The sequence below is a fragment of the Abrus precatorius genome, unplaced genomic scaffold (genome assembly GCF_003935025.1).
Source record: "Abrus precatorius isolate BTA unplaced genomic scaffold, Abrus_2018 Scaffold9, whole genome shotgun sequence".
NCBI lineage: Eukaryota > Viridiplantae > Streptophyta > Magnoliopsida > Fabales > Fabaceae > Abrus > Abrus precatorius.
The window spans coordinates 23033054-23055071 of NW_020874439.1; the positions used below are offsets into that span (position 1 = coordinate 23033054).

Sequence of the window (22018 nt, forward strand, 5' to 3'; positions counted from 1 at the left end):
AGCTTCTTTCATTGTACAAACTATCAGAAAGAGATCTTAATTTTGCAGAACTTTGTTATTTTATACCTTGTCTTCAAGGAACCCTGCATAGTGCATTTATATAAAATTAATAACAAATTATGGGCTTTCAATTAAAAGTTGAAGGTAATAACTTAACAGACTAATTCTTTGATAATTGATATGATACCAAACCTATAAAACCTCCATTATACTTGAGATCACTGGTTCTCTCATTAGTGTTATACCAATATTCTCCATTGCTTCTTTAGAAACTAATTGGAATGTAAAATCTTTAGTTGCGAAGTCCTCGCCAAAAGCTAACACCATGAAGGACAAACCGGGAATGCAATATTCCTTTTTACCATTTGGTTATGCAATAAGGTCTTCTATACCGGATGATAGTGATAAGATATCTTAGCATGAAGGGCTTTCCTCTTTTCCACTCATTTACATGGTTCCTATTGAAAGAACAGCAAAGCTTTTAGCTGTCAAAAACTGTCTGTTCATGAGCTTCCTCTTCTTCTCCCCACGTGATTTTGGACCACATCCTTATTATTAGTTTCCGTTTTCGCTCATTCTGTTATAGTTTGTTTTAGCACTGTGAAAATATCTCAGAATTCTCTGCAATTAAAGAAAATAATTGCTTTGTCTAAGAACTTATTAATTTAATAGTTAATTGCTTGACATGACACATTTGTGGCTGTTATCTTCACCCGATGTAGATTGATTGATATGTGTTACAATAATTGCTAGCAATGACTTTCCAACTTCAACATCAATTGTTTTCAGTTTGACAATAACAAAATTTGATTAATTAGCACTTTATTCAACCTCAATATATTTCCTATCTGATTGACCTTTCAAAATGTTGTCAATAATTAATAGGTGCTTTCTTTTTTCACCAAATGATTTAATTATGAAAATAGCTTTTCATTTTTCTCTGTCTGGTGCCACAGTGGGGGACCTTCTCAGCTGGAATGTTATACCGAATCATAAATTGCTAGTAAGGCTCTCATTTTGCATTTGTCATTATTTGCTGCATGGGCATAACCTAAGACTTCAACTTGCAAGAAAGCTCTTATATATAATAACATCATGTAACTTGCCATTCTCACATTATCGATTCAAACCAAATTCACTCCACCAAGATGCTTCTTCACACTGTTTTCCTCTTTTTTCTTCTCTTATCCACTTCCCATGCTGCTGTCCAAGACTTCTGTGTAGCAGATCTCAAGGGTGCAGAAGGCCCTGCAGGCTTTCCTTGCAAGGCACCTATCAATGTAACTTCGGATGACTTTGTGTTTGACTTATCTGAATCTGGAAACATCTCAAACATAATCAATGCTGCTGTAACACCAGCATTTGTTGCTCAATTCCCAGGTGTTAATGGTCTTGACCTCTCAGCAGCAAGGTTAGACCTTGGTCTTGATGGTGTCATCCCACTGCATACACATCCTGGTGCCAGTGAACTACTTCTAGTGACTCAAGGCCATATCACTGCTGGGTTTATATCATCAGCTAACACAGTTTATCAGAAGACACTGAAGAAGGGAGATATTATGGTATTCCCACAAGGCTTGTTGCATTTCCAAATAGCTGCTGGTAAGAGAAAGGCCCTTGCTTTTGCTATTTTCAGTAGTGCAAACCCTGGCCTTCAAATCCTTGATTTTGCACTGTTTGCCAGCAACTTCTCTACTCCTTTAGTGACTAAGACAACTTTCCTTGATCCTGCTATAGTAAAGAAGCTTAAGGGTGCTCTTGGGGGCAGTGGCTAGCCTTAAATATGTTTGTGAATTGTTGTTATTATTTAGCTCAATTAATTCCTTGTGTTGTTTCAATTTGTTACTTGCTCAGGTCTCTAGGTCATTGAATTGCTTGTATCAATAATGTGGAGTACTAAATTGTTTCACTTTGTTTTCCATTTCTTTGTTCCAAAATTAAATGTCAAGGTTTGAGTGTAGCCATGCTTTAAAGGGTTTGCCGATGATGTTGGAGAATCTTATCCAAATCTCACTGATTGATACACATTGTGCCCTTTCTTTTTAAAAGATGCAAGTTGTCGTTTATCATGCATGTTTTAATTACAGTTTTCCACACGTCTCATAATTATGCCTTTTTTATGGCACTTCATTAAGTTAAAACCCATGACAATATGACTTAGTTTGATTAGTAGCTTATTTGTAATTTCTCTGCAAATTATCAGGGGGGAAAGGTGAATTGTTTTAAAATTTAATTTTAATCTTTCATATAAGAAGGAAGGTTAGCAACATATACTCCTCTAACACATTCTTTTAATATAGTTTTATTTATTGGTTAAAATTTTTATTAAGTTATAAAATATGATTGTGATACTTTTATAATAATAAAAAGTGTGATAAATAGTATATTGCTAATATATATTCCTTTGAAAAATGCTAAGAGTACTAATTAAGGAACAAAAGTGGTTTTTTAGTAAAAAAAATACCCACTTTTATAATTTTTAATATATGTTAAAGTAAATTTTATATAAGATTTACTATTTATTAATTCTTTAACAAGTCACTTTTTACATGATCCTATAAGACTAATTAAGAACCAAAAGTAATTTTTTTATTATCTCTTTCAAATATTTGTACAATATTTATTAATAATTTATCATATTAATTATTAATTAATATAAGAGTAATAGTTATAAGATATCAAAATATTAATAGAGTGCACAATTCTTCTATATGATGCATGTCATGAAAATTAACATGACAGTTCATATGGTTTTAATGGCACAATTATCATTTAATATATTTTTAACCCTTATCAAAGAAGCCAAATTTCCAAGTCAAGAAATGACAAATGAAATAACATATAGTTGTGTAAAACTTGAAATAACGTTTAGAGAAAAGTACAGTTTTGGCTGAATAAAATCTCATTTATTCCGACTTACTCTTAAATTGTCATAATTCATCTCCCTTTAACAAGTAAGAAATGTTAAATCATTGGACCATTATCTTGGAACTGAAAAAGCATCACATGCAATTGGTGTTCTATCCAAAAGCTAGGCCACAAGCTTGTCACTTGTTGAAACAGCTATAAATTGGGTTTTATACTATTTATAAGTGAATATATCATTTTATTAATAATAGAGATAAGAGTCAAATTACAGGTATTAAAGGAACAGAATTGATATAACAGACGTAAAAAAGAACAGTTTATATTTGTAAGCTATAAAAAACTTCGAAGTACTCTATAAGGAGAGAGTTTATAGATAGCACTGCTCTAATTTGCTCTTTATCTTTTGGCCCCATCATAGTTTTTCCTTCCAAAGGTTTGATATTTCGTGCGTTGAATTTTCCAAAATAAAAAATAGACCAAACATGTGAACTCTTTAACAACGAAAGAAAACACAACGGAAATCAAGCTTTAGAATGCTCAGTGCGAATTCATGATCAATTATACACACACTAAACTCTTTATTTGCATAATTGTTTTTGTTTTAATTTGCTTTAACTCTTTATATATATATATATATATATATATTTCATATTTTTTTTACAGAAATTATATATCAGAAATATATCTATGCATTTATGTTTTTCAGATGCGGAATTTTGTTTTGTTCAATTAGTGAAAATGCATAAATGATGAAGGTGGTTGCATAAACAAAAAATAGCCAAATTCTAAAACATGTTACTCGAACAAAGTGGGCTTTTTGAAGTGGGATCTGAATGGCACTCAACGGACTTCATATTGTGAAGAAAGTTTGGGCTTCAGACTGGTTAGTTTGCGACGCAATCCAAAACTATTTTCCTTTTTGAGCTAAAAAAGAACTTATATATGATTATTTTTAAATAAAAATTATTATTAATTATTTTTTATTTTATAAAAATATAATAGTTGAAACATCAAATTTATTTAAAATTTATTTTAAATTAATTCTATAACCTATGTATCAAAATGATAAAAATTTAATAAAATTACAACAATTTTTAAATACGATTTATTTTAAAATAATATATTAAAATTTATAATTTCTATTGAACAAATAAATAAAAAAATTATTTAAAAATATATAAAGGAAAAAAATGAAAATGATATTGAATTTATTTTTCCTAAGCAGTACGTGCACTTAATTATCTTTAATTCGTATTGATAATTATAGTTGAAGTCAAATATGCTTCGGATCCTGAGAGATTTACTCAATCCGATTTCTAAGGGGCTTCGGATCTACCGCATATTATACCTCAAGAAATAAATACTGCAAGTGTTATCGGTAAAATAAATAATAAAAAACATTAATTAGTGTTTATAATATTAGTCAAGAAATTAAAAGTATAATTTTTATTAAAAATAAAATAATACATTCACTTGCGTAATTTTTAATAAAAAATATTCTTTATTAATTTTAGAAATTGAATAGTTAATTAAAAATTAATTGAATCTGAAAAATCAAAGCACATAAATCATAAAGTGAAAAAGACAGACGACAAAAACAAAGTAAATATCAAAATAAAATCTCTCAAAAACAGAAATGAAATCAAGGTGTGCTTATGACAATTTTTTTTCTTATTTTAAAATAAAAAATTAAATAAAGAATTAATTTTATCTTTAAATATAAAATAAAATAAAAAATGAATGATACATGCATGGGTTTCATTTTCTCTACAATAAATTCAGATTGTTATTATTAGAGCAATTTTCCATGTGATATATCAAGCTTGACTAAATTATACAGTAAGAAAAAGTAAACAGTTTGACTCAAGTTAACGTTGCCTTGACGGAGTTCCATATGCAGCTACAAATGCTGTATAACCGTATCTTTAGCCTCAAGCATGCAACAATATATATTTTTTTATAATTAATCTATTTTTTAAAAATTATTTTAATTTTTTTAAAATAAACCAATTACAAAGAATAGATGAAAAAAATATATATGCAAAAAAGAGCGTTTATAACTTCATATATCAATCACTGTTATACTTCACATTGATGCATTATATAACACTGGCAATCTCATGTCCCATTCATCCAAGATGATTCGCATTCTTTTGCTATTGTCTTTTCTCTTATCCAATTCTCATGCTTCGATCTTTGCAGACTTCAACGCTACAGAAACCCCTTCAGGCTATCCTTGCAAGTCTCCCAAATTTTTAATAAATTATACCAATAAATTTACTAAAATAAATTAAAAAATAACTTATAAAAATCATAAATTACTTTTCATTATATACTTTTCTCAACAGTTTTAAGTCATAAATCTCAAACAACCATGTCCAAAACATGCTATGATGCTAAGGGGATCTAACCCATCATTTCTAACAATCCACAACGCATATCAGAGCAAACCAAATAGACCCACATGCCTACTTTGCTTTCTTTCTAATAAATGATCCACCACTGCTGCATTGCACCTTTGCCTCCGCGGATAGAACCTTACAACACCCAACCCATTTATAACACCTCATCAAGACCTCTTATGATAAAGGATATGAGAAAAAAAAGTGTGAAAGTTTTAAATCAGAGATTTACAAAATGGTACAAGAAGCGTCATTTACTGACAATACGATCCCTCTCTTTATAAAAAGTTTGATCTTGTTGGAATCTTAACCAAAATCAATCCTCAAGCCAAAGCCGATACTTTTTCATCGAGATTATTTTTTGGATATTTTTCTATGTATACTTTTTATAATATCTTTTTATTATTTTTATCACATTATCTCTCTCATTCCACTTTTCGCTTTTTTCTTTTCTATTCCGGTACTAATTATTATGAGATAATGATAAAAAAGAATTGTGAAAGTAACTTTTCTTTCTCCAAAATGTTATGCTTTAAAACATTTATTGTTTCAATACATGACAACCATCAGTTTTTTTTTTTACACATATTTAGTACATGTCTATTTCAACTTATTTTAAAAAATATTTTTTATGTTTATCAGTTTAATAAAAAAACAAAAAAAATTATTTCTAGAAAAACTATTTCAAACATGCACTTAATCACAACTTTGGTACACGGGCCACCATAATGAGAACTGCAGCACAACACGTGAAGCACTGCATGATCGAGGGGGGAAAAAAGCCCAATTATTGCTTGTTATGGTGCTTCCAAATCTTTTGCTTGCAGGAACGTTGCAGTATCTTCGACTATGAGAGATATTAAGAAAAATTGCAAACAAGGAAACTACATATTATTTTAGCAATATTATGGAAGATAAGGTTTTACCTCAATCATGATTTCAGAATAATTTTTGGTATTGAAAATCGGAGCAAACTGGGAATAAGTTTAGAGCGATGAGGTGGTGCCAGGTTGTGTAGGTGATCACGAAGATGCAATAATGCAGAGAGGGGTGTTTGCTATATTCATATATGTGGTGGCAGCGTCGTATAATGATGGATCAATTGAGGTCTGTCCAATTCCATGATCCAACATACCCTTTTGGATAACCAAAATGATTCTTTGACGATCTATTTTGGGTATTAAATGCGTGTTGGAAAAAAGGAAAAACAGATGTGATAAATGTTAATGATTATAAAAACAAATATGAAAAAAATCGAAAAGATGGAATATGTAAGAGAAATTGACTCTTAAAAACAACAGTTAATTAAAAATAATAACATTAGTTCTAAAATAAAAATTTACTAATTTGGTATATTTAAAATAATTTTATCAAATAATGAAAATATGTAAAAGGATAGCAAACCTCAATATATATTTACCTAGCTATTAAATTAAACTTGCTCTTACTCAAGGTGTTGCCTTGTAGGGGTTGAGTAATTAGCTACTGCAAGGCTGTCTTTGGTCTCCAACTATAAATACCTATCCAATCCAACATATTTCCTTCACGCCAAATCCATATTCATCCAAGTTCCAAGATGAAGATGATTTTCATTCTCTTCCTCTATGCTCTTCTTTCATTCACTTCCCAAGCTTCTGTGAATGATTTCTGTGTAGCAGACCTGAAGGGTCCAGATAGCCCTTCAGGGTATCAATGCAAGCCACCAAATACAGTAACAGTGAATGACTTTGTGTTCTCTGGCTTTGTAGCTGGAGACACCAATAACTCATTCAATGCTGCATTAACCTCAGCATTTGTCACTGATTTTCCAGGTGTGAATGGACTTGGCATATCTGCAGCAAGATTAGACATAGCCAAAGGTGGATCAATCCCAATGCACACTCACCCTGGTGCCACTGAACTCTTAGTAATGGTGAAAGGTCAAATCACTGCAGGGTTCATGACTCCAACTGCACTTTATCAGAAGACACTGAAACCTGGTGATATCATGGTTTTCCCACAAGGACAGTTACACTTTCAGGTGAATTCTGGTGTGGGAAAAGCCACTGCTTTTCTTGCTTTCAGTAGTGCAAACCCTGGAGCACAGTTACTTGATCTTTTGTTGTTTGGTAACTCTTTACCGTCTGAATTAGTTGCACAAACTACGCACCTTGATGTTGCACAAGTGAATAAGCTCAAGGCTCGATTTGGGGGAAGAGGTGCATAGTTTGTTGTCACATTGATCAATTAATGTCAATAATAAATTTGTTGATGCGCTTGCTTGCCTTTTCTGTTTCTATGTTCCAATCCCAAATGTTAAGATTTATGGTTTCAAGATTCCGGAAAGGATAATTAATCATTAGTTGTTTAATTAAACTTCCTCCTCGTATGATCTAGAAAAATATTATTCGTTAAATATACTAACAAATAATTGAATGGTAAAGATGAATGATCCAATACTTCCTGTTAAGAGTGAGATTGAGGATTTATAACTGTTACATAATAGCAATAGTCTTCGTACAAATATTTTTTATTCGAATGAATTTTGATGATAGTACGTACTTTAATTTTCTTTTCAAGTCTTCTGTTCTCGGCCGCGATTCCGATCGTGACGCGCGTATACAAAAGGCTCAAGGAAAAACGAGAGAATATGTTGTTCCTTTGTTTGTATTTGATCTTTGGAGAAGGCGTTTCTAATCGATTTAGAAATTTATTTAGAATTTAATTATAATACAATAGAAATTTTTTATATTATATAACAATAATTAAACTTTATTTCATTAAATAAGATCGATTTCATAAATTACATTATATTCATAATATATACGTAAACGTTTACTGCTAATTATATAAAAAAAATCCTATTCTTACAATATTTATTTAATATTAATTTAATCCTTCTAATACTTATTATTTAAAACAATATATAATGAAAATAATATAAAAATTTATTTTAAAATAACGATTTTTTATTTTATTTTTAAACGTTTTAAAGTGAGATATTAAAGTGTTATTATTACTCTTATCTTTAAGTATAATGATATCCGTTTATTGTTATTTTAGATTTTTATTATATTATTTTTTTAATTTTTACAGTATTATTTAATTATTGTATTGTTTATTTACATATTATATTTTTATCATGATTTTTTAATTTATTTATGGTTATATTTTAGATTATTTAAATATTATTTTATTAATTAAGAAATCTAACTTTTTTACATCGTTGTCCTTATTTTACAAATAAATTATTATATATAAACCTAATATAATAAGTAATTATCATTTTATACTTAAATATTTTGACTATTTATTAATCTTAAGTTTAATTTATCAGTATTAAATTATGGTCCACCATTAAAATTTACCGTCTAAGCCACCTTGATTTACATATTTGAAATACAACTATTTATGAACTATGCCGACCCTCTTGGTTGCATTGGGAATTTTTTGGCTAGTAATTTAAAATGTTGGCATAAAAATGACTTACATTTATAGCTTGTGTAGATTTTTGTCTCGAACGTGTGAGATCTATGGCCCTATAAATAGCTACCCAAAATCCCACATTCTGTCGTACCAAACCATTCACGCATTCATCCAAAATGAAGAACATGGTGCTCATTATCTTCCTTTTCGCTCTTATTTCATCCACAACTTCCCGTGCTTCTAATGCCAACGATTTTTGTGTGGCAAATCTGACGGGCCCAGAAACCCCTTCAGGGTATCTATGCAAATCAACAAACACAGTAACATCAAGTGACTTTAAGTACAGTGGCCTTACCCCTGGAAACCCCTCCTCAACCTACAATATTGCATTAACCACTGCATTTGTTGATCAATTTCCAGCTGTGAACGGTCTTTATATCTCTATGGCACGTGTAGACATGGGTGTTGGAGGAGTTGTTCCCGTGCACACGCATCCAGGTGGCAATGAAATGATACTCGTATTGCAAGGTAAAATTATAGCTGGATTCATAACATCTACCAATGTTTATATGAACATTCTCGGACCCGGTGATGTTATGGTTTTCCCACAAGGACAATTGCATTTTCAAATAAATAATGGTACGACGAAAGCCGTTGTTATTAGCGCTTATAGTAGCCCAAGGCCACGCATCAATATAGTTCTTAATCTACTATTTGCCAACTTACCCGCCGACATAATTGCAGCAATCACCAAAATTAGTCCTCCCGAAGTGCAGAAGCTTAAGGCTCAATTCGGTGGCAGCGGCTAGAATCGCTAGCTAGCTTATCAATGTGTTTGTTCCCATAATAATCATCATAAGCAATAAACTTGTTTGTGTGTTCCACTATTTTTCTTTTTAAGTCGAGTCTCCAACCTTAAAGACTTGTTCTTTGAGGCTTTGGTCATGACTAATTAAATACTGCAAGAGGATTGTGCGATTCTTATATATATTATTATCTAATAATCTCTATCGTTTTCTTTTTTACCAACTTAATTAGCTTATATTCAGATATCAGTTGGATGCAATTTAACTTTAAGAAATTCTTGCATACACACGTTATTATTTGCAGTAGGAGAATGATGTGGAAGAAGGAAGCACTTTGAGCTCTGAAAGATTGTCTACGTTTGATGCATGAAAAATCCAATGAACAAAAATTCACAATACTTTAGACTTAACTGCTCACTGATAATTTCCTTTGCGTTAACATATCGACACGCCAAAAGACAAAATTAAGGGGGAATTTCGTTTACAATTCTATTATTTAAATTATTCAATAATAATATTATATCTGACGTTGTATATTATAATTTTTATTTCTTATATATATATACATACACACACGTTTATTTTAAAAATGTTACAAAAATAAAAAATGCCTTTAAAGATCTATTTGTGATGATAAAAAATAAAAAAAATCTTGTCTTTGTGTTAGACCCTCCTTGGTGTGCAGTAGACGGAGGTAAGGCCAAATTTAATGTTGTCCTTGTAAAATTAGAACTTTTGGGAATTAATTGATTATTGCATTAATATTGACAGAAAGATTACTAGGAAAGCCGCAGTTGCAGTCAAATTCTGTGGTCATGTATTGTTTGACACAAAAAACGGATTTTTTAAGGGCTATGTTTGAATTAAAACATGGAGTATAATGAAATATATTAAAATAAAAGAATGAAATAAAATATATTGGAATAAATATTCTGCTTCATTGTTTAATCTATTATGATAAAATAGAATAACATTTTTATTATATTATTTGAATAATAAACGAAATACAACAAATTATAATATTTTTATTTTAATTTTATCCTATAATACAAATAAGTATAAATAAAGTGAGATTTAAACTTTATAAACATAAACTAAGAATGTATTGATAATTTAATAATTATAAAAATAAAATTAATTAAAATTTTATCACGTACTTCCTACACTGAGGAAAACAAAAGTGAAAGTTTTAAATGAAAAAATAAATTGTTTCATTAAATATAACTTTATTCTATTAATATTTTATAATACAAATAATAAAACCATTTAAAATAATATTTTGTTCTACACTATATTTTTTTTTTCATATGTAACCTAATTCTCAAATCTTTGTTTAGTTTCTTGGTCACTTTCTTTTCCATTTTAAAAAAATATATTTTAAGACATGTTAACTTAACTGAAATTTCAATAAAATTATTTATTTGATTTTGAATTTGACTGAACTAAAACTTAATAATGTATAGGATGCGACTCAATAAACTCATTTTATAAATATAATATATAAATTTTAGCATTGTATATAACTAAATCATAAAATAAAAAATATGTAACTTCAAATTCTTATATGTAAAATTGTTATTTCTTTAAGAAAAAGTTAAAATTTTAAAATTATTATTATTTCATTATAAATTTAATTTATTTAATAAATTATCTTGTTTTTTGACATTTTAAACGTGAATAGAATATTTTAAAAAAAAATTATAAATTTAAATAAATGACATAAAATAATCGTGGAAATTGATCGAGTAATTTAAGCATAGTTAGATTCTCAAATATGATACCATTTTTTAAGAACACTTTAAAAAAAAGATTAAATATTTTTTTAATTTAATTGTGACAAGACAACAAGTTAAAAGAATTATGCTGGTTAATATATATTATTAATCAACTCAAATATATTAAGTTTGAATAATGTGAGAATGAAAACTTTTAGGGTTTATGCTTCTTTTTTTTAAAATAAATCACATTATTTCTCTTACACGAAATGCTTTTATTTTTATATTTTGATTAATTATTCTTAAATATTATCATTTAAATTTATTCAATTTCAATTATTATTTAATTTTAAATTTTAGGTTTTGACACACTGATAAAATTAACAGGCATAAAGATTACGTGTCTTGATTCAAAAAAAAAATTTTATAATTTTTTCAATTTTATAAGTCTTGTCTTGTAAATTTATTTTTACTTAAATAAAATAAACTATTTATTTTTGACAGTGAAGAAATCTCCTATTATATTTTATTTTTCCTCGAATACAGTTTCTCAATTATTTGATAATGACATACAATATTTTTATTGTATATTTATAAATTAATTTCAATTAAATTAAAATACTTACACTAAAAAACTCATTAATTATATATTTATATGTGGCCCTAGTAGGTGTTTTAGTTGCATTCAAGTTGTTGTCATGCAGTGTGAATTAGGCGCCGCTCATCTAATTAAATGCCTCTCACCTTGTCATTAACCAGTGATGAAAAACTTTCTCCTATTAAGCTTTGGTCATCAACTGTGAATTATACATTTAATGGAGCTCTATAAAATATCATCTCAATTTTTATAAGTGAATACATTAAATGTGATAGGAAGTTATATATAATAATTTTATATTAAAAAATATATATTTCAATGTAATTAAATATATTCATATTATTAAATGTTATACTTTTTAATAAAAATTTGTTATATTATAATTTTTAATAAAGAATTATTATATATCTTTTTTTGTTGTTGTGTAACGTTGCTCAAATTAAAAAAATTGATAAAATATAGCCAAAGTAAAACTGTAACAGAGAATTACGTTCCCATAATAAATAGTAAAACATTCATAAGTTGATTTTAATTGATTTAACATACGTTTTATATAATTATATTATGAATTTTGTTAACCTCAAATCTAAATCTTAGAGCTGTAGATAAAAAAGTTAATAATAGTAAAATTTTATTATATTTATTATATTTTTATAACTTTAATACAATAAATGTATATTTTTTATAAATTTTATTTATTTATAAATACTTAAACTCAAACTAAGGTTAACAAAACTCTTATAATATAGCATCTTTTACTCACTTCCTCTTTTTGTGGAGCGATGTAACATTCTATGTGTGGAGTGTGAAAGAGTGGGAAAAAAAAATGTGAATGAAACATTTTTTCTAACGTTTTTTAGATATCGAATTTTTTTTTAAGAAAATTTAAAACATCAACTTCGTATAAAATATAATGATTAAATGTCTAAAGGTATAAAATGATTAATTTGGTATTCAAAACTTAATGTCTCTGTGTATTCAAAGGACCAATGTTATCTAGTATTCAACCGACTGTTAATAACGTCTCCTCACTATTACATGCTATTGCGAGAAACCCAAAATGATAATAAAATAAAATAATTTTTCACTTTTAATATAAGTTTGCAACGATTTTACTAACTATTATTTTAAGGATTTAAAGATCTAAAAATCGAAAAATATTAAAAATATATATCATAATACTACTAAAGTTATTTAATATATTTTTTCTATGCAATTAAAATATTTAATACTATAATTTTAATTAATAATTTAAAACTAAAGCCTTAAAATAATGGCTTGCCAAACTGAATTAATCAATTTCTTCATGCTTTTATTATTGAAGAAAAAAAAATCAAACTAACCTCCTTGCCTTCTTACCTTTCTCCAGTACTACCCCTAGCTAAAAGCAATAAATATAAAATTTATTAACATTTCTTAAATAAAGCCAAGTAAAACTTGGAAGAAAATGGCAGTCTAGGCTAGGGTTCTTTAAGTGTCGAGGTAACCATTCTAACCTTTTTCCATCTCTCATGCCCCTAACTAAAAGTAATAAATATAAACTCTACTAACATTTTTTACATAAAATCAAGAAAAACTTCAGGGAAATGATAGTCTAGGATAGGCTTTTTTAAGTGTCAAGGTAAGCATTACAACATATATTTTTTTTTCTTGTTTTAAATGTCATTTGGTAGTAACGTATGTATTTTAAGAATATGATTAATTTTATTAACTAATATCATAAAATAAAATTTTACTAAAATATTTATTTTTAAAAGTGATAAAACCATTATAATCTATAGTTAATTAATTTTTATTTTTTCTTAAACATTTAGGGTTTTATAATAATTAAAAAATTGGTATTCCAAATTTTATAAAAAAATATTATCTAACTTTTATTATTTTATAAGGTATTGGTGAAAAAATAATTAAATCTCTCTAATAATACTATTTTAAAATATTAAATAATTTGGTTCAAATAAAAAGTGCTCTAGTAACATCTAAAATAATTTATATTAAAAAAATACTAAACAATATTTCATATACTGATTAAGAAATAAAAAAATAAAAATTTTATTTTAAAAATAAAAATAATTTTCACTCTCATATATTTTAATGCATTTGAACATAGTTTTTAATAAATATTTACTGTTCCTTATTTCTTTAACCAGATTGTAGGACACTAAGCAACACCGTTTATATCTCTATTTTCAACTTGTAAGAAAGCTCCCATAAACAGGTAGTGGTGGATGCTTCATAATTCCCTCGAACCAAATCCATTTACCAATTCAAGAGAAACGAAGATGCTTCACATTTTGTTACTTTCGCTCTTCTTCTCTCATTCTCGTCCCATGCTTCTAATGTCAATGACTTTTGTGTAGCAGACCTGAAGGGTCCAGAAAGCCCTTCAGGGTATCCATGCAAACCCCTTAATACAGTAACAGCAAGGGACTTTGTGTTCAATGGCTTGATGTCAGGAAACAGTTCTAACATTTTCAAAGTTGGATTTAAGAGTGCATTTGTTGGTGATTGTCCTGGGATCAATGGGCTCGGCATCTCATTAGCACGGATAGACATAGAAGAAGATGGGTCATTTCCAATTCACTTTCATTCGGGTGCCAATGAAATAGTATTAATGTAGTCCGGTCAAGTCAATGTTGGATTCATTACATCTACGACACTTTATGAGAATAATCTGAAAGAAGGAGATCTTTTTATTTTCCCACAAGGACAATTGCATTATTTTGTAAATGTTGACAAAGGAAGAGCCTCTGCTATTGCGGTTTATAGTAGCCCAAACCCTGGCGTGCAATTAACTGATTTTCTGTTATTTGGCAACAATTTACCTTCTCAAACAATTAAGCAAACCACCGACATTGATATTCCCGAAATCAAGAGAATGAAGGCTATTTTTGGAGGTAGCGGCTAGGATGTTGTGTTGCTAATGAATTTACTCATCTTTGTGTTTGTTCTTATAATCATCTTCTACTTAAAATAAATTTGGGTTTGTCTCGGTTTATAATGGAGTGTCCAACACCCAATCTTAAGCTTTGTTATTTGAGAGTTTGATCATGCAATAGATAATGCATGAGGATCGTATGATTAATTCCTCAAAAGAGTAAATATGTTACTTCACTACTAGAAAGTTAATATTTTTGGATGAGTTTCCCATTAAGTTTAGATGGCGGAATTCTAATTTCGGATAAATTTCAAACAGACGATTCTCAATCTCTCTTCAGTTTTATTCTAATATTTTCTGGAAAACTTCTCACAAAATTTAGAGAAACGTATAAGTAATAATTTTTGTATTATATCAATTTGATAGATGGATTTCAAATAAATTTCAATTCTTTTATTTACATTTGTTGAAATGAATTTTAGACAGAGTTGATATTCTTTTATTAAATGTACTTCGACAGATTTTAGACATTTTTTTTGCTTGCATATTTCAACAAGCACAGTTGGGTCAAAAATATTAATTATTTATTTTGATCTGTGTATTACGAACTTATTAGGACTAAATTTAATAAATAATTATAATTTTGTTTCACATGGATTCGATCAAAACATAATTATATTTAGTTAACTGCACTACTTTTCAAAAATTCGCGCGGTATGAAATAATGAAATAATTAGTATTCATTTTCCATTTGAATTAACAAATATAATATGGGTACAGCAAAACTAAGGAGGCAAAAATAAGCACCATGACAAAATTCAAAATCCTAAAATTATATCAAGTACCTGTTCGGTTAATACGATAATTAAACTGAGTCTACGCAGTCACCAAGATAAAAACTTCTGTTTCAAGGACAGTTTTTTCAAAGAAACAAATTTTCAATTGTCACAAAACTTCATTACTCATAATAGACGGACAGTAATCCGAATATTTCATTAGGGTCTTATATGTAAGTCTCCACATATCTCATTTAGTCCCTGAAAGTAATATGAAAGGAGGAGCATACTGTATCGTTTCATGCTCTTTAGAATACCAAAATGAGAGAATGATGATATCTTTGTAACTGCAATGAAAAAGTTGCAGACCTTTGTGATGTCCGTAAAAACTTGCTTGGAGTAGGGATTTTTGTTTCCAGTGGTCTTCCCCTATTTAGAATTCAAAGAATCTAACCATTGCCAATCATATATATAAGTAATAGTAATACCCTCAGCTGATATATGAACTGTCATTATTCAGCTTCTAACTTTCAACACACACAGACACATATATAATAATACCTGTGTTTTATATGGATTACTCAAAAAGTTAAAATTAAATGTTGAAACATATTTTAATTAAGAGTATTCATAAATACTAGTCAAATTTTACTACTTTTTATTATAAAAATATCCTCTTCTTTTATTTAGGTCTAGTTTGAATTAATTGATTAATAAATTCTTATAGAAGATAAAAATCAAAAACTAATTTTTTTTGTAAATTATAATTAATTTATATAATTTTTAATTTTTTAAAATTTTTATCAACTACTTCAAAATATAAGGCGCGCAAGTTAACTTTAACTTATAAAAAATATTAATTATTTTACTTTTTATTTTCTTTTTCTATAAATACTTTTGTAAAAAATTATCTAAAATAGGCCTTATTTTAATTTGAAATATTATTTTTCTTAAAATTTTAAATAATGAATTTATCATAAATTTACTTAATGGATTATTATAACTGTCTTACACGGAATATATTATAAATATTATAAAATTAAAATTATACTATTCCTTGAGCAAAAAACCTAAAAATTATTTTTTTCAAAATATTTTTTATTTTTAAAATAAAAAATTATTTTTATGCTATTTTTAATTTAAATAAATTTGGAGAGGGTTTTACAGAAATAAAATAAAATAAATTACATATTACATATATATATCTGAATTAAATAAATTTATGTAAATATCCTAATTTAAGTTATATAAAAAATTAATTTTAATTAACTTTTATTTAACTTAGTGATGCATGATTATATCAATCATAGAAGTTGATTTAAATTAATATAAAGAAGTCGATTTAAATATTTTTATGCCGTTATTCGCTTCCAATTACTTTACATGTGTACTCTATAAGAAAAAGTAACATTTTAAGGTGATCCGACATTATTTGGATGAAGATGCATCTGCTGACATGAATGTTCTGCAAACTAGGTTTCTTTGATTTTGGGGAGAAGGAGAATTTATATCATATTACATACTACATTATTAATGAGGATTGATATTCCAATCAAAAATTTCATGACAACAACAGTATTAAGACGCTGATATAAGAGAAGTAAATTATCTAGATTTCACAATCAATACATGTGAAATGTTCATAAATTACACCAATAAATTGAAATCAAAATGGAGAGACTTTCTCCTCTAGCTCCCGTTTTACTTCAACCCAAAATTTACTTTTACTCTAATTATTTAAATCGACTTCTATATAATCTAAACTAAAATATTTACATAAATTTATTTAAATCAAGACATATATATAATATGTAATTTAATTTGATTTATTTTTGTAAAACTCTGATAATTACTTTATATTTATTTTAAACATCTTTTATTGTTTTCAATTGCGAACGAAAGCTACGTGTTGCCCTATGTTGATAATGTAATTTTTATTGTACTGTGTAATTAAGAGGAGAATCTATACTTTTTTATACGTAAAATAATTATTATTGTTAATTTTATATTAAATATGTATGATAAATAATAAATTAAAAAACACAGCCCAAAAGTCCCAAAGCTTCCTCCATGCCTTTGGGGGAAAGCCCTAGCTAGCATTAAATGTCTGTTCCTTTTTAATATTAAACTGATCCGCCAATAATATTTAAAATAAACATTAGTACAAAAATTAAATTGATGGGCAATTTTTTTTTTTAAATAAATGATACTTTACTTTTATGTGTTTACAAATAAGTGAAATTTAAATAATTAGAGTAAAGATGGAGTCTTAAATTAATATAAACACTTATTAAATTAAAATGTTGAATGCTTAATACACATATAACACTCAAACCCATTTATTAAAGATTAATTTAAATTGTTTAAATTGATTCTTGAACACCAGAGTCTATAATCTATAATAAAAAGTAATATAAAATAGATAGATAAATTTGAGAGCGACTTGCTCAAATTTCTTGGAGTGAACTCCTTCAACAAATCTTGGAAGACATGCTGGCCATAATGTATATATGAAATCGCAACGTGGCTGATGTAGAAGGAGAATGGCCTGTCAAGAAGACCAGGCTTGCGTAGATGAAGTTGCAGTGATGAAGTGATCAATCCAAATAAAATTAAATCATGCTGTATATATCTTCTATCAACAGCACACTGAATATATACGCCAATAGTTGTAGCAGTGCCAGGCTCTGTATATACGGTGACGAATTCAGAAGGCGTAGTAGTGTCTTGTAGTGATATTGGAGGATTCATATTAGGGTGGTAAAAGCGTCTTGTAGCGGTGGAGGATTACAGTCAAATTGAGAGAAGTGGTTGAATTGCATGCCTCGAGGAACATAAAGTATATGATTTTCTAAGGTGCGAGAGGAACACATATAATAGCATCTCTTAGGGGACACAACCAAACTGGGTACTGCTGAAACATTATCCTCTACCATTGTTTCTTGTGAACAAGAATATGTTCTCATTTAAATATTTATTGCATAATTTTTTCAGTTGATATTTACTAGTAACATGGCTGAAGAGATTCTTCAACGTATGTCTAACTCAATGTACTGTACATAATGTTGACTAAAGAATGTTACATAAAACAAAGTGATCTATTCTACAAGTGTTATAAATGATTTGTTAATTAATTAACTAGTCACTGTTAATGGAGAGTCAGGAGTATGAATAAAAATGAAAATGTATCTTCATTAAAAAAAAAAGTTCATAAGGTTTGACACTCTTTTTATATTTAATATTTCTTTATTGGTAATATACTATTGTGCCTAATATATCAAATTAAAAAAATGAAATAATATTTTAATTAATTCATATATATTACAAGAACAATAATATATATATCAGATACGGATAAGTCTTAACTGAGATGGCTGTATCGATAAAATCAAGAGACTGTATTGGGGATTGGGAGAATTTGACTTTTTACCATGCTAGCTTAGCCTATAATCATCTCATTCTCTCTTAAATTCCAATAACCATCTCAATGGTTAAAACAAAATGATACAACATTCATTGAATATCAAGTATATCAATCCTAGCAATACATCTTAAATTAACGTTTTTCTTTCTTATACTTTTACATTCTTTAATAAATAATAATTTTAAAAATATTTTTTAAAACTTTACTCAAATATATTAACATATCTTAAAAAGGGTACTTTGAAAAGAATATATTTTTAGGAAAATCATAGACAAATGCTCTCAGTAGTCACTATAAATGCTTGTCATATTTTATTAAAATTAAAATCCTGGGGCTTTTTAAAATGAATGCTTTATGGCTTTTTAATAAATAAGCTTAGGTGTTAGAAGCATTTTCTGTTTTGTAATGAATCAGGAAGCGACCAAAATAGGTTTCCCAAATTTTTATCCGCTGCAGCCCCTTCATAACGTTGAAATAATCTCTTTCAGGAATCACGTGTGGGTGAAACATAAAGTTAATAATTATTAAAAATAATTTTAGAACATTATATGAAGTGATCTATTAAACCTGATTTTGCTATACAGATAGTAATTTTCTTAATAATAATACAACTTTTGCATCTGGAGGTGGAGGAATACAATTTTAATTTAATAAAATATTTTTTTAAAAATTATCTTGTAATTAGATTCGCTCTACGCAATTCGATCAACCTGAAAATTTATTCATCTGCAAGGAGTCAGTCATATGAGCTGGGCTTGCCAGAATTGAAAATCCTATTTTAAGAACATTTGATTGAAATCATGTATCTACATTTATTTTTATTTTAATACTGTTAATTATAACATTTAAATTAAATTTATATTTACAAAAAAATTTAATTTATTTTCAAATATAAAACTAAGTTTTTGCAGCTCTTCTAAATTAACCTGTGATTTTGAGTTCAACTTCTAGTAGATGTAGTTAAATTAAATATTCAGATAATTTTTTTTGTCAATTATAGTTATCCTACTTGGCTCAAACATAATTGTTTCATGTAAATAATACATGTTTATTAATTTTTTAAGTCTTTGAGAAAAGGGGTTGGTGGTTTTTTTACAAAATGTCATAGCAGTGGATTTTGGTCCGGGGATAGGTAGGGATTAAGGAAGGAGATAGGCTGTGAGATTAATATTGCTTGTTAATATTTTATGTCCTTCTAACTTTACTATTAAACTATCAATTAAAGGATAAAGTGTGTGATTTTTATATGCAATAAAATTTAAATATTTCACATTTATATTTCATTACCCTCAAATTCTTTTGTTCACGTGCAGTTTGTGGTGAGCAATTTTAGTTTTTAAAGTTTTACATTTTCACCACGACCAAAAAATAGTATTGCCTTTTTGCCAAATAAATATGGGCTTTGGTTACTAAACTTTAGTCCATGAGCGGGTTTTTCTTAGAAGAGATATGCCACTGTGGAACAGGACCAAAACAAATTAAAATTAAATGCAAATATCACGAACAAAAATAAAATAAAATAAATGCAAGTATCTCAACAACATTTGAACTAAGGTTAAATTGAAAATTCCGCCACAGACTAAACCTTGAGGATATATTGTTTCGATTTGCTTAAGCCATTTTTTTTAAAAAGAAGACTCTTTTTTAATCATGTTAATTATAAATCATTTTGCATTAACTAAAGCATGGGTTTATTGTGTAAAAGACCTGATAAGTACTTATGAGTTTTGAGTGTAAAAGCCATTATGTGCAAAACAACAGAAACAGCTAAAATGACATCGTGTCTTGTTGCTGTTCATCAAGACTTGTTTCAACTTCTAATAATATCATGATTAAATGAAGATATCAAATCTAAGCAGAAAGTGAAACATAGAGAGAGGAAAAAATAGTTCATCACTTGATTATGATGTCATCATATATCAAACATATTTTAGTCAACGGTTTGCACGATGGAGGATACGAATGGTGTCATGTAACATTCAATATTTTCGTCAACATGTTAAAAAGAAAATACAAAAAGAGAGAGAGAGCGCGAGGAACAGCAATTAAAAATAGAAAATAAATAGCTAACCATCTTTTCTTCATGTGCACCATAAAATTGGAATTGTCTCCATGGTCAGAATGCAGTAGCATGACATGGTTACAGCTTCTCAAATCAAAAAACAATTATCAAAGAAAAGAATTTTCTAAAGCAAATTAATTAAGCCTAATTACTGCCAAACCTGAACTGCAAAATAGGGAGCTATTTGGTTTTAGGACAGTCTTTCTATTTTTATTTTTAAAGATTTGTAAAGAAAACATTAAAAAAATTTGTTTTACTATTTTATGTACAGATTTTAGAAAACAGAAAACACAATGTAAACAAGATAACAATTTTGTAATTAAAATAAAAACAGAAGATGAAAATAGAAAACGTTTCTTTAAACCTAACTTAAATAGCCATTTTGGTTTGTGAGAGACTAAGCACTTGGAGTAGTCAATTTCATTGTTCTTTTCCATCGTCCAAAGAGAGAAAATTGGCCTGCAACATCTCATGGCTTTTGTTGCACTTCTCTTTGATGCATAACTAATGATGATAGTTGTTTCTTTTGTATTAATTGCTCTTCTCCGTTACTACGAAAAGGAGGTTAAGTGGGTTGAAAAGGAATCAGAGTCTCTGAATGCTCTGTTAAAGGACAAGGATCAACTTCATGAGGAAGTGACTGAAATAGAAACCGAAGCCCAAAGCTTATGGGGTTCAGAAGTCAACTTAGGTAGAACGAATTTGCAGCCATGTAACGATGACGCAATGGATGGAGTCCATAAAAAAGGGTGTTGCTGATGCAAACAAGTGTGTTACCATCTTCAAGCAGTTAAGCCAACAATTGTATCTCACAGCTTGCTTCAGAGTAGTGTACATCATTGACTTTCTTCTCCAAATAAGGACGATCAGAAGAGCAATAGTTGGCAAATTTAATCACAATAACATCATGTTCATGCATATTATGAGTCCATGGAAAGGTCTAGATCTAAGAACAAAAGCGTGTTGCATGTATTACACAGATTTCGAAAGGACAACTCTATCCCAGCTCTAGAACCTGTGCCTTCTACAAGCATAATAGGCCTGATCAGGAGGAGCAAAGATTTACTTGGTGGGACAGATGGGG

At 28.1% G+C, this 22018-nt stretch overlaps 3 protein-coding genes and 1 pseudogene across 3 annotated transcripts; all 4 read left to right on the plus strand.

Moving 5' to 3' along the window:
- Positions 1 to 1021: 1021 nt before the first annotated feature.
- Positions 1022 to 2011, plus strand: LOC113849660 (auxin-binding protein ABP20-like). The gene has a single exon (XM_027479717.1). The coding sequence runs from the start codon at positions 1149 to 1151 to the stop codon at positions 1773 to 1775; it is 627 nt and encodes a 208-aa protein (XP_027335518.1). The 5' UTR covers positions 1022 to 1148; the 3' UTR covers positions 1776 to 2011.
- Positions 2012 to 6846: 4835 nt separating this feature from the next.
- LOC113850203 (auxin-binding protein ABP19a-like) lies at positions 6847 to 7476 on the plus strand. The gene has a single exon (XM_027480623.1). The coding sequence runs from the start codon at positions 6847 to 6849 to the stop codon at positions 7474 to 7476; it is 630 nt and encodes a 209-aa protein (XP_027336424.1).
- Positions 7477 to 8860: 1384 nt separating this feature from the next.
- On the plus strand, positions 8861 to 9484 carry LOC113851042 (auxin-binding protein ABP19b-like). The gene has a single exon (XM_027481531.1). It carries the CDS (start codon positions 8861 to 8863, stop codon positions 9482 to 9484), a length of 624 nt encoding a protein of 207 aa, XP_027337332.1.
- Positions 9485 to 13453: 3969 nt separating this feature from the next.
- On the plus strand, positions 13454 to 14702 carry LOC113851043 (annotated as a pseudogene).
- Positions 14703 to 22018: the final 7316 nt, after the last annotated feature.

What these genes read in the sequence shown, in the direction of transcription:
- LOC113850203 (XM_027480623.1), top strand. Translation starts at nt 6,847, where the DNA reads ATGAAGATGATTTTCATTCTCTTCCTCTATGCTCTTCTTTCATTCACT.
- LOC113849660 (XM_027479717.1), top strand. Translation starts at nt 1,149, where the DNA reads ATGCTTCTTCACACTGTTTTCCTCTTTTTTCTTCTCTTATCCACTTCC.
- LOC113851042 (XM_027481531.1), top strand. Translation starts at nt 8,861, where the DNA reads ATGGTGCTCATTATCTTCCTTTTCGCTCTTATTTCATCCACAACTTCC.